This window comes from Alligator mississippiensis, chromosome 11 (genome assembly GCF_030867095.1).
Source record: "Alligator mississippiensis isolate rAllMis1 chromosome 11, rAllMis1, whole genome shotgun sequence".
In the NCBI taxonomy this organism is placed as follows: Eukaryota; Metazoa; Chordata; order Crocodylia; family Alligatoridae; genus Alligator; species Alligator mississippiensis.
Window position 1 is genome coordinate 55,967,887 of NC_081834.1, and position 13,665 is coordinate 55,981,551.

General features: G+C 54.0%; 1 protein-coding gene across 1 annotated transcript; it reads left to right on the forward strand.

Moving 5' to 3' along the window:
- The first annotated feature begins 8,565 nt into the window (after window positions 1-8,565).
- LOC132243703 (proline-rich protein 36-like) lies at window positions 8,566-11,922 on the forward strand. The gene is made up of 5 exons (XM_059714099.1): window positions 8,566-8,607; window positions 8,745-8,846; window positions 9,055-9,943; window positions 10,096-10,278; window positions 11,119-11,922. The coding sequence occupies exons 2-5, from the start codon at window positions 8,752-8,754 to the stop codon at window positions 11,920-11,922; spliced, it is 1,971 nt and encodes a 656-aa protein (XP_059570082.1). The 5' UTR covers window positions 8,566-8,607; window positions 8,745-8,751.
- The last annotated feature ends 1,743 nt before the right edge of the window (window positions 11,923-13,665 follow it).

Below are 13,665 nucleotides of genomic sequence, written 5' to 3' on the forward strand. Positions count from 1 at the left end.
GGGGCCGGATCTCGAACTTTTTATCACCCAGTGGACCAGCGAGCCATATTGAAAGACCGCACAGGAAGTGGTATCACACCACGTGAACTTTGAGACCAATGAAGCTGCAGGAAGTGACAATGAAACGGGTCTGGAAACGTGCTTGAAAATCCAAAATCCAAACAATATGAAAGCAACAATGAAATAATACCAAACACTTGACTAAAATAAACACTTTCGCTTCTACTCACTTCTCAATGAATGGAAAAAGCATAATGCACGTCGACAGATCAAATGGGGAAAAGAGATCAGGCAGAGTGGAAAGTAATGCAAGCAACAAAAGATGGGCATTTTTGAGAAGAGTCTTCAAGAAGATTTCCTTGAGCACATTGTCCAGTCTTGCAGGAGCAGACACAGAGCTGCAGGGGCTCAGCCACACTTTCCCTCCCGCCAGCCCGGCCCGGCCCGGCCCCTAGCGAGCGTGGCTTCCCCACCCGCTGCTGCGCTTCCCCCTTCCTGCGCCAGCTGGGCCCGAAAGGAGGAGGCTTCCCCGCCGCCACTGCTGGCCAGTGCCGACCCGGCCGGGCGTCCCCAGCACCACGGGGGAAGCCGGCTTCAGCCGCACGCTGCCCCCCGCAGCCGGGCCGGCACGGGCCAGGAAAGCAGCGTGCGGCTGCAGCCGGCTTGCCCCGTGCTGCTGGGGACGGGAGGAGGCCGGCCGGGTCGCACCAGCCAGCAGAGGTTCATGTTGGACAAGCCTGCTGCGATGCCTTGTTCCCACGGGGCCCGGATCTGCTCACTCTGCTCGTGGCGGACTCACAGGAGAGTCACTAGCAAGTCCAGGGAAGGCGCTCGCGACGCGGTACGTGTATTGCGCGAGTGAGACCAGCTGCGAGGACAAAGCGATTGTTACTTCATGAACTGGCGAATCGCGCCATAAGTCTAGACGGGCAACCGGGTCAAAGTAAGGATCGCCTGATAACTGTGACTGTCCAGTGGTGAAAAGAATCGGGCAGCCATGAAGTCAGCGCTTGCAGATATGTAACAACTCTACAGCTGGTTTTCATCTGGCTTTAATTTCAACATGTAGCAGGGCCTGTATCGATCCCTCTGCTCTACACCGCATTGATGAGGCCTCTCCTGGAGCCCTGTGTCCTGTTTTGGGCCCTGCGCTTGAAAAAGGATGTGGAGAGATAGAAAAAGTCCAGCTCTGGGTCATGAATGATCAGGAGCCTGGGGGATGAGACTGATGAGCAGGGATCCTGGTTTCCTCTGTTTAAAAATCGCAATTTCTCTGATTAAAATCCCCCAAATCCATCACTCACCACCCACAGCCCCCTGGACCATGCTGGTGTCCTCATTCCCCACCCACAGCGCCCCTTACCCCGCAGGCCTGCTGGAGGGGGCCCACAGCTGGCAGGTGCACAGCCCTTGCCCCCCGCAGCAGTGCCCTAGCCCCGGGGGCCACCTGCGGGAGGCAGTGGCTGCTGCGCCAGGGCAGAGCAGAGCTTGGAGCCTGCCTCCCCCTCCCCTGCGGGCAGCATGGCCAGAGCGAAGCCCATGGGCTGGGGGAGGGGGTGCTGGCTACAAATGACCGACTCCCAGGATCCTTAAAATTCTGGCTTATGAGATGGAATGTGCAAAACTGAGAGAGTTAAAACCCCTGAAACCAACCCTTCAAATTATGAGGGGTACTGTCTCCCTAATACCCGCCTCCCCACCCCCAGTCGGGGATGATGCAGCCTTGAGCAGGGGGCTGGACTACATGTGCCCTTGCGTGGTCCCTTCCAGCCCTGCTTTGCTGTGATCTAGTGCCAAGCCAGGGGTCTGTCCAGGCCTCTCTCTCACTGAAGACATTACCACCAGCTGCAGATACTAGTTCTGCACACCCAGGCCAGCCTGTTCCTTTGGTCCCAGGCCTTCCTGATTGTGTTGTCCTATTCTCTCCTTAGCTTTCTCCTTTCCAACCACAGGTTGGTACTCCCTGGGAAAGGAAATCAGTCCCGTATCCAGCAGTGACCCTAAAAAGCCAATATAATATATTGGGCAGCATTAAGAAAAGAATAGAAACCAAACCAGAGAACATTGTTATGCTATTATACGTGTCAGTGGGACTCCCACATCTGAACCCTTGTGCCATTCTGGTTCCTGCATCTCCGAAAAGGATGCTGTACAATTAGAAGAAGTTCAGAGAAGGGCAGCCCAAAGGATCAGGGGCCTGGAGCTGTTGCCATACCCGGAGAGACTAAAAAGGCTCAGACCCTTCTCCTTGGAAAGCAGCAGGCTGAGTGGGGGTAGGATAGAGGTATGGACCAAATGAACAGGGAACCGTTGTTCACTGAGTCCTACAGAACTAGACCTTGGGGGCACCTGCTGAGATTCATAGGTGGTAGGTTTAAAACTAACAAGCTAAAGGAATTTTTAACTCAAGACACTAACGATTAACGGGTGGCATTTATTGTTTTGGGAAGTGGTGGAGATAGCACAATTGGATTCAGCAGGGGACTGGATAAATTCAGAGAAACTAGAGCTATTCTTGGCTGTAGAGTAGGAAGGTCAAAGATGCTTCCTCTGGTGTCTCACACCCAATGAGGTGGATGCTAGGAAGGGTATTGAAAAAGAGGAAGCTCATGAAAATCATAGAGAAGTTGGGCTGGAAGGGAGCTCTATAGGTCATCGAGTCCAGCCCCTGCCTTGCTCTAGCGATACTCAGTTCAAAGTTCTCCCTCTGGCGTTGCCAGACCAGCCTATTTGTTGGGCTGTGGGTCTCGGCCCACCAGGAGAACATCAGGCCTCCGTGTCGAAGACAGGATACCAAGCTAGATGGATCATTGGTCTGACCCAGTTTTATGTCCTTATTCCAGGCATTGCGTGGCATCCTGCTTACACTGCACAGCGGTACAGCCTCAGCATCTCCACCTCATTACACTGGCGTGCTCCAAGGGTGTGGGCTCCAGCAGTGCTGTAGCAAGGCGGGGGGCAAGTGGGGCGACCGTCCTGGGTGCCGAAGCGCAGGGGACACCAAGAGGCACTGCCCAGCTCGGGCGGGTGCAGGATGGAGCTGTGAGGGACTTATCTGGGGAGATGGGGATGGGGAAAGGGTGGCTTCTGCCACTGCGTACACTCCTGGCAAGCGTAGGCAGTGCCCCCCCGACCTGTGCAGGGGGCTAGGGCGGGCTGCCACTGTGGGGGTTGCCACAGGCATCACACTTTGGTGCTTTGGCACTGGCCTCTAGCGTGGATCTACCTAAGCCACGTTCTGGCTTCCAGATCTCCGAGAGTCTCCCCAGCCTGGGTAGCCTCTCCCCCCAGTCTAACTCCCTCCTGCTCAATTTTCCTTCCTTCCTCCTCTTTCTCCCTGCCATACATTTGTTGAGCTCATAGAGCATACTGTTATGTATGCATGTGTCATGGGATTGTAATTCCTGGGTTCATCCTGTGCCTCAGGTACCTCCTGGTTGTCGTTGAGGGCTGTAGGGGCCAGGAAGGAATATTTATTCCCCTTAAAGGCACAGGATAACCTGGCATCTGATGCAGTGGTTAGTTCTTGGTTTGGGGCCTTCCTTTGAAGCCTCAGAGCAGCTGGCTATTTCCAAGCTGAAACATTAAGGAAAAGGCGGGTAGCAGCAAGATGACACAAAGTGATTCCAGGTGGGAAAGACCCAGGTGGACTGCGAGGAACTACAGAAGGATCCTGCATGACTGAGTGACTGGGCAACGAAATGGCAGATAAAAATCCAGCATTGATAAGTGTAAAGTGATGCAAATGGGCAAAAATAACCCATGCTTTACCTATTATGGGCTTTACATGAACTGGTACCACACAGGAAAGAGATCTGGGAGTAATCGTGGACAGCTGGTGAAAAAATACCAGCTCAATGGCTAAAAAAGAGAATTGTAAATGAAACAAAGTCTCAGGATTCCCCTTTATAAATTCATGGTGCCCCCACACACTGAAGACTGTGCCCAGGTCTGGTCTCCACATCTCAAGAAGAAAATCGAAGGACTAGAGAAGGGCACCAAGAATAATGAGCATCAGAGAGGGGCTTCCTTCCACATGGGCATTGGTAAAAGAGGCCACATCTATTCAGTTTAGAAAACACCTGCTTGAGGGGGACCATGTGAAGGGTTTACAAGATACTAAATGGGAAGAGTAAGTCAATAGGGGTTTATTATTGACTGTCTCTTGCAGTACAAGAAGTGGGGTCCCAGGATGAAACTAGTAGGGAGTATGTTGAAAGCAAACACAAGGAAGTTATTTTTCACCCAGAGGGTCATTAGAGTGTGGGACCCGTTGTACCAGATGTGGTGGAAACTGTGAGTTCAGCCAGGTTCAAACAGGGATTGGACATATTCTTGGAGGAAAGGGGCATCAGTAGGTATTGAGCACAGGAGTGAGGGGCACGGCCTCTGAATCAGGGTTTCCCAGTCCTTAAATGCTGGAGGCTGCAAGTGAGAAACAATGGGTAGCCCTGGTCAGACAGTTTACTCTCTGTTACCAGGTTTGCCCATTACTTTGGGGCGTGCTCATTTATTAGGGCTATTTCTAGGGTCTTGGTAATTCTGTCAATGTGCTGCTTGTGTTACTTGTGTTTCTATACGGAGATGTATCTCTCCCTTCTGCAAGTCCTCATCCCCAGTGGAGCTATCTTGCAGGACTCAGTTCAATGGGGCTGGGTTCCTCCAGTCCCCAAATCAGTCACAGACACAAACACACACAGGTTAACGTAACACGCCTGACCCGGCTGGGTTGATCAGCATGGACAGGCTGACACCCTCATGTGCCAGGAGTCAGTTCATCAGAGCAACAATAAACGTCAGTCAGACACAAGCACACGGTAAACAGAATCCCTCTGAATCCGGCTGGGTGTCCAGCTGACACCCTCATGGGCCAGCGTTCAGTTTGTTAGGGTATGTCTGAGTCAAACTGGGTCAATCAGCCTGTACAAGCCGATCCCCTTATGTGTTTCAAACTCAGCACGTCCCAATCTTTGGCTTTTGATGAGCAGACCCCACAGTATTTTGAGCTTCACAGGGATCTTTAGCTTATTTAAAAGAAGCTTTGCTGCAGAGCACGTGAGGAAGGAGAAGCAGAGAAGGAAAAATATGCCCAGTTACTACCAGTTTCACTATAAAAGTCATTTATTGCTAAGCATATGAAAAATATAATGGTACTAATAACAATAGACATGCAAAAGAAAAACAAACACAAACAATTACAGTCCTACCCTGGTTTCACTAAGTATTTGGGGAAAGTTAGCTCAAGCTTAACTTATACCGTTCAGGTTCAGAAATGTATGCCTAGAGAGAAAAGAGAGAAAGAGAAAGAGAGCGAGCGCTGGGATCTCCCCACTCCAAGGCACTCGTGTCTCAAAGCTGACAGGTAAAGTTCCTAGCGCAATCCTTGAAGGGAAACGATCTGTTCTTCCAGCGTCCCGAGAACAACAGTGAGTGGTGTCAGCACACGATTTTCTTCTTGAAGCGCTCACAATGCTGCTTTTTTACAGCTTTTTATACCTTCACTTCAGCTGCTTCAAAGCATTTTCAATAGTGTAAATCATTGCCTTTTCTCTTGACAAGGGGTTATCTGGTTTGGAACATCTCAAGAAACTGGTTGATAATCAGGAACCACATAAATGTATGACAACACCTGTGATCAGGGCTCCAATGGGCTGGCTGCTGTGATGAACCTGTTTACCATCGTTGAACTGTTGCCCATACCCGCTCTGACTCGGTCTCTTGCCTCAGCATTCCCTAACCTGGCAACCGAGTTTTAGTCAATCAAGTTTAAATAGGCCTCCCATAGTGGGACCGGGGAATGTACGGCCTGAGATGCCTATTACACTTAGAGGGGTGTGTGTGCCGGGGTCGGGGGGCCCTTTGTAAATCCAGATGAGAACTGGTCTGATAAATGCTGAGCTGGGTGTGTGTGAACATGTGTTGATTAGCATTTGGAGCAGATTTCCCATCATGCAGTGCTCCCCTGCTTCTCTGATCCCAGAATTCACTGCAGTCTCTGCTTCAGGCTTTCTGTTCTCCATCTCTCATGTAAATGAATGGTCATCTGGTTGCATCTCGGCTGCAAATGAGACCTAGGGCAGTTGTTTCACTCTTGCTACCCTGATCTGGAGGGTCTTAGGTGTGTCTCCCACCGCATCTTTCTCAGTTTCATTTAGGTAGAGGAGGGGAGGGGGGGATTCTTTGTGAGTCAGACAGACTGCATCCTGTGCCAGGGTTCCCCACGAACACAGAGCTGAGATGTAACATCTCCCTTCCAGCACGTGCTGTCTGCCATGGTGTGACAAAAGAGACTGGGCAAGACAGACCTGTGGTGTGACCCAGTATATAGCACTTCTGTTCTTAATTCAGTGTGGAGGAGATGGCTTGGCGCCGTGAAGGAAGGAGCTGGTAGTCAGGATCCAGGACTCCCAGGTTTCATCCATAGATCACTACTTCTGGGATCCAGGACTCCTAGAAGGTTCATCCTAGAAACTTGGCTAAAATGCTAGGGGGCCCCAGCATCAAGGTAAGATCAAGGCAAAAAACTGAATTAATAATAAATTGCTCAGTCACATATTAAATGTATAAAAACGCAAAATGAGTCAAAAGGTTTTGCGTCAGTCACCCAGAAGTATTCATAGTGAAATGTATGTCACTTGTTTCAGGCTTGTAATGCAAAATCTGGCCTTCTGGAGTGTCTGGGCAGTGCATCCCACCCCTTTACTGTTACTTGTTTCAAAAAGGGCATGGAGAAGAAAGAGAGGGTGCAGAGGCAGGCAAAAAGATGATCATGGGCATGGAAGGCTAATCATAGGAGGAGCGGCTGAAGAGGTTGGCATGTTCAGCTGGTAGAAAAGGCGTTTCAGGGGGGATGTGAGAGCAGTCTCCAAATACTTGAAGGGCTGGGACAAAGAAGACGGAGAGCACCTTTGCTCTCTGGCTACAGACAGGGGGACATGGAGCAATGGCTTGTAATTGCAGCCAAGTGGGTTTAGATAGGATCCCAGGAAGCACATCTCCACTATTTGAACAGGGAGGCCGTGGACCAGACGCCAAGGGAAGTGGTGGCTTCTCCGTCACTGGAGATGTTCAATGTGCTGGAGGATGTGCTGAGTGTGGCAGATGTTCCAGAAGATGTTGGATGGCCTGTGCTGGGGGATGATCTAGGCGTAGTGATGCTTGTGGTCTAGCACGAGGGTCTGCCTGGGCCTGAGGAGTGCTCGTAAGGATGGGAAGTGACTCCTTTTCAGTTATAGTGCGAGGGCCCCCGGCTGTGACAAAAGCCTATGTTCCCTGTCTGCAGCTACATCCCCATGGGTTTGCTCCTCCCAGGGTAGTTCATGCCCTGAGTGCAGCCAGGCAGGGTCTGTTGCCCCCTTATGATCTCACAAGGACCCTCCCATTCTGACCTCACGATGATGTCACTCCCTGACGACCTCCTAGGGCCCAGGGTCCCTCAGGTGGGCAGTTGCCAAGAAAGAGGTGGAGGAGGGAGGTTGCTATATCTTCTGCTCCACCAACCTGGCAACTTACCAGTATGGATTTTCTCTTTGAATTCATCCTGGTTATACTGGGAACTCAAGTAGCCTTTTGGCTTTTGGATTTACAGGTAGGTGTAGGGGGACAGAGGGGAGGAGGCTTCTGGGCTTTGCTGGTTGCCTCCTCCTCTCCTTTCTGCTCCATGTGTCAGGATGTTCTTAACCCTCTTTTAGAGGCAGGGGAAACACCATGGATCTGGGTCAATTAAGCCAGTTTGCTTGAGCGTTCCCAGGGGTACCTGTTTCCCTGGCATGGCTTAGTACCCGCCTCGGTATTGGGGCTTAAAGCCCACTTTCTGGAAATGGGAGGCTTCTCCCTAGCTTGCATCTACGGCCGTATGACTGAGGGCAGGCAAAACTTGTGGACTTGGGCCTGCATGTAGGATGCCCGCCAAAAGACTTTGGAAATATCTGAAGCCCCTGGTGGGTGTGGAGGATGTTTGCCAGTTGTAGACCACTTATGGTTTGGACTGACTCATGAATTTAGACTCAGTTCGGCTGGTTTGGCTTGGAACATGAAACAGTTCTTTAAAAAAACCCCAAACAAAACAAAACAAAAATTGTTTTTAGAGGTGTTGGGTGCTGGCTGCAACTGAGGCCGGGGATGATGACAGGACTATGCAAATGCTCCTGCTGGAATGACAGCCGCAGACTCCTGGCTAGAGGGTCTTGTCCCTCTGCTCAGGGTCTCCAAGCAGTGACATCCCCGTGGGGATGGTGGGACCTGCCGGGTGGGCACCAGTTCTCCTGCCCTGTGGGGTCCAGGGAGCTGCCCTCTAACCCGCTGCTCTCTCTGTGTGTGCAGAGCGCTCGTCGGAGGCTGAGGCGGCCGAGGCAGATACCGGGAAGAGCCAAGCTGGGTGGTGAGTAGCCTCGGGCCCTGGCCTGGGTCAGGGGCAGGAGAGAGCACGGCCCCCTGCCTCCTCCCAGCCCATGGGAGCCACGGAGGAGCAGCTGAGCCCCTGCTCACAGGCTGGGGGTGCCAGCTGAGGAGGGGCAGAGTCTCCTCAGGCCCACGCAAGCTCCTTCCTCTCTCCCTTACAGCAGCTTGGGGACACGTGGAGGAGACACCGCCACCGCAGTGCACACAGTAAGCACTGCCCCATGCCCCTGCAGCCTCCCGGGGCCTGAGGGGCCCCTTTCTGCCAGGGATGGGGCTGGCTCAGGACAGGGAGTAGGGGAGGGGGCAATGCAGCCATATGAGATGCCCTCCTCTTTGTCCTGCAGCTACCCCATGCCTGGGCACAGGCTCTGCCTCAAGCACACACTGCAGCTGGTGGAAAGGAGGCTCCAGCACATGACCAAGCCCCTGTGGAGCGATCTGATCCCGTAAGAGCTGAGTGGGGAAGGTGTGGGGTGTCTCTGAGGGGCCCTGGGGCCTGTTCCCAGAGGAGACATGGAAGCCATGTTTTCTGCAATCTTTGGGAGGACATGGCCCCACCCCACGTCCCCCAGGGTCTGGACCATGTGGGGTGGGGTGGAGGTGACGTGCTTTGCCCTGCATCTCATCTCTGCCCCTGTCTCCTCTCTGCCACAGGCCCAGACCTGCACGTCCTGCACCATCCTGGATCTCCAAGGAAATGGAGGACCCTGACGCTGCCTTCATGCAACCTCCCAGCCATGCTGCCGTGGGGGATGCATTCACGGGGCCGTTGCTGTTGCCCTGCCTAAGGGACACCTTTGTGCTTTTGGAGGAAGATGGCGTGGCTCTCCCCAGCCCAGCCTGGCACCCTCCTAAGTCCCCACCAGGACAGGCAGATGGGTGTCAGAGTCACCCCATGCCTGTGCCAGTGTTGGAGCCGGCGGATGCCCAACATCTGGACTTCCACATCTGGTGCCTGAACCTGCAGCGCCAGCTGGGCCTCCCCAGCCCGGATGCCAAGTCACTGGCCCACCTGATCCACGCAGTGCCACTCCAGTGCCCCCGTCCCACATATGCTGAGAGAGACCGGCTCCAGAAAAGCATCTCCCGTACCCCTCGGGATTGCCGCACAGCCCTGTGGGTCTTGCACCCACTGCCCACTCTGCCAGAGGAGCCACCACACTGGGAGGAGGACGAGGCCATGAAGACAGAGGAGCCTGGATCCGACCGACAGGATAAGTTCGCGCGGCCTCTGGGATTGGACACCCAGGAGCCCTGTGTCTGCCTCCCCCAGCCCTTGCCCTGCCGGGCCCCAAGGCTCATGAGCCTCCCTGAGGCTGCCCTGAGCCAGCCCACGCCCCATGCTGACACCAGTCTGCAGCCTTCTTTCCAGCAGGGGAGCCCGGAGACACAGCCTCCACTGGCCCGCGGGTCCCAGGGGATGGCTCCGTGTGGGAAAGAGACTCCCTCAGCTGCCCAGGCCCATCCTCAGGGGAAGCCTTGCAGCACAGCTGAGCCAGAGAAGGGCCCAGAGCACTGCCACCCCCCCCCCCCCCGAACCCCTGCAGGTCACTGGGGCGCACCAGCCTGCAGGGGAAGCTGCACCTCCTGGCCCCAGAGCCTGCGGGCAAGCAGGATCCTGCAGACACCACCGTGTTGCCAGGGGAAGCCAGCACCAAAGTCCTAGATGCATCTGAGGATGTTTGTGCTTCCCAGGAGGTGTTGGAGCGGCACCTCATGGGGGAGCGGCTCCAGGAGGTGACTGAAGAGCCGGGCCCGGCCTCTTGCCGAATGCCCCCAGGGGCAGAGACTGACACAGGAAAGAAGGATCTCTCCCACCCGTGGGGCACCACCAATGAAGGTACAACAAGCAGCTTCAGACGCCTCCTTCCCACCCCGGTGAGAGGCCACCATGGAGGAAGGGAGCAGTGGAGCCTGGAGCAGCCCAGGAAAGGCACCCAGCTGCCCCCTGCCCAGCACCCCAGAGGGCAGAGGGGGGCGCCCAGTGCGCAGCCAGTGGCAGCTGGGAGCCGAGAGCTGCATCAGGCTGATGGGCAGGCGCCTGACCTCCCCTACGTCTGTGGCCTGGAGGAAAAGCCAAGCCGTGCGGTCTGGCCAGGAGACTCTGGGCAGCTTGGTGCCAGCTGCAGCCTAGAGGAGCTTCAGGGGCCGCTCCAGAAGATCACAAGGGTCATGGCAAGAAGCCCCAAGGCCTCAACAAGCTCCACGGCTGGTGCAGGAAGGGGCCTCCAGCACAACAGCCTTGAGACTAGCTGGGAACAGGATCAACTGGTCTCCCAGCTGCCCCCAGGCTCAGAGATATCCCTGGGGACTGATGTCCCATTATCCCAGACCTCCATGCCTGCGTGGAGGCACCGACCAGCCTCAGTGCTGCCCCGCAAGCCAATCCACAAGCCTGGTGGGGAAAGCGGGATGGGACCCAGTCTGGGGAGACCCCCTGGCTCTAACCAGCCCCAGCAGGGAAAAGCAACCCGTGCTACCAGCTCGAGGGCTGTGGCAAGAAAAAGCCTAGCCGGCACCCCTGGAGACACCAACAGGGTCCCCAGGGAGAGGGAACTGGGTGCAGGGCCAGGCCCTTGGCCGTGGAAGGAGGGAGGGACCAAGAAGTGCCCTGTGGGGACAGCCAGGCCTGGACCCAGGCCAGACCATGTAGAGCCCCCTGACCTGGCGCAGCTCCTGGGCTCCATCCTGACCTCTCCCAGCGCTCATGACCTGCAGCTCCAGTTTGCTGCTGACCCGCTGGAGAAGCAGTGCCCCCAGGGTGTCAGTGCCATTCGCCCCCACCAGGCCCCTGTGCCAGCTGTCTTCTCCACCCAGGTGGATGTCCAGGCTCAAGACCAGGTCAGCGTCCACCGGATGAGCCTGAGCTTCAGACTAGATGCCCCCGGCGGGCCAGCTCAGGAGGGGACACCCACAGGGGGCTCCCGGGGGACATGGAAGGGGGTGAAGGGTCAGGAGAAGGCAGGGACATCTGAGCAGGGGGTGGACGATGCCACAAAAGTCTGGCTTCGCACATGCCAAGCCCTGGATGGGATCTGTCAAATGTGTGGCAAGAAGCAGCAGAGGAAGCCAGGTGTCTCTTTGGGCCCTGGCGACTTCCAGGGACCCCTTGGAAAGCCTCAGCGCTCATCTCCAGGGGACCCCTTGCGTCCTTCCAATCTGGACCAGAAGCCCCTGGAGAGAGGGAGCAAGATGCAGGACAGGAGGGTGAGGAGAGCTCCCCACGAACGACCCCAAACTTTCTCTGTCAGCACCAGCACCATAGATTTACCCCAGCAGATGGATGGAGCCACTTCTCTCCTGGCCACCAAAAAAAAGAAACCCCAGACCAGGACCCCATCAGTGCCCAGAAAAAAGGTCCCTTTGTGCTGCCGCTTCCTGAGGAGCCTCCAGTGCACCTTTTCCAAGCTGTGCCTCACCATGAGGTCCCGGCTGTCCCGGGATCCACGGAACAAAGTCCCCAACGTCAGGCTCACAAAGCCTCCCTTGCGCCATCAGGCCTCCAAGGTGGTGCCCCATTGATACCTCCCAGTCCCCACCTGCCTGCTGGGAGGGACACCCAGGAATGACCTTCTCCCTGGGCTCGGGCAGGTGGTCAACCTCCTGGTCTACTTCTTCTAGAACACTGTTATCTTTTCCCATTACTAACAGGTACCCACAGACTCCCCACAGTTGGCATCAGGAAATGGTGGGATACTTCCCATCCCACACTGCAGTTCCATCATCTCCAGGTCCTTCCCATGGGAACAGCACTGAGAGAGAGAGTGCATTTGGCATCTGCCTTTCATCCTCTTCAATGTGGGGACATCCTACAACACCTTCGTGGCTACAAGTTCCAGACCTCCAGCATGACAGGGCTCCAGCACCGTGCCCTGACCTGTCGGCAGTGGATTGATAACAATGTGTCCTTCCATATATTTTGGATGTGATATTTTTCTCTGTCTCTCTTAGTAAAGGTTGTTCTTGATGAATGTGCTCCAGGTGTTTTTCTTTCCCCTGTTTCCCCATGGATGAGGTCAGACAGGGTTTTCCCTGCTTTCGTGGGTGCTGATTTGTGTGAAATCATGAAGGGTGCAGAGAAAGGGAAGAGGTGCCTAGCCATGAGAGCCTGAAGTCAGTCAGACGGCAGGTTCTAGATGAAATAAGATCGAAAGAGGCTTGTGCTCTGTCTGTCTGTCTGTCTCTCTATATTTGGAAAGCTTATGCTCTCTCTTTATGCGTATTTGTCTTATTTAATTAGTTTATAAAGGTGCAACTCTACCTTGCTTTATTACTGAAGGAATCAATGGCCCATTGTTCTTCACTTCACAGGTGTAAGGTGCTAATGTTTTTCTCTCCTTCTTAATGCTCTTGACTGATGAAGCTAACCTTTCTTAGGGGAAAATTTGTTCTCTGCAACTTTAATTTCTTCTCCTATTTCACAACTCTTTAGCCATTTCAAAGATCAGAGGACCTCTTTGTTCAAGAGGGAGTGACCCGGGAAATGCCGCACTCTGTGTATCAGAACCGGACTAAAGTTTCTCTTCTAGATTTATGGAAAGCTTTTTCACCACCTCCTGACATCGCGGATCTGGGGTGAAAATAACAGTGCTGGGGGGACAGGTGGGGGGCGGGGGGAGGGAGAGTTGTGTGTGTGGGAAGGTCTACTCTATCAAGAAGGGGCTGATAAGGGTCTGTCCTTCACCTGGTAGCATCAATATCCCTGTATTTGAAGTAGGACGGGGGGATTTTCAGTGCCCTGATATCTGCTGGTGAAAGTGCTTTAGCTGAAGGGAAACAAGGGGGTCCCGGACCACCACATGAAATACTTGGTCAATGGAATAGGCAGATAACTGTCAAGAAGCAGGGATTTCCATGGGGGATATCTTCGTTGGACTGCCTCCATGGTTGGGATTGATTTAGACCAGCTTTAGGTTCAGGGCATTCATTCTTCAGGAAAGTAATGGTCAAGTATTTGAAGGATTCATTTGTTTGAAGAGGGAGGAGAGAGACTTGAATTGAGAGCACATTTGATATTTCCGCTAATTACCACCACCAAGTAGGTAACTTACTGTGAAAGGATGGGAAATTGTAAATATTGTAATTAACTGAATCTCAGTTGGTGCCAGGTAAGTGTAAATGGGGATGATATTTAGGAGAGCAGGGTAGGGAGTGTGAAGAGGATAACAAGGTGATCGCAGGTAGCCGGCATGGATTCCCCAAGGGCAAATCATGCTTGACCAACATGAGTCCTTCCATGATAAGGTGACAGGCTCTGGATGTGGG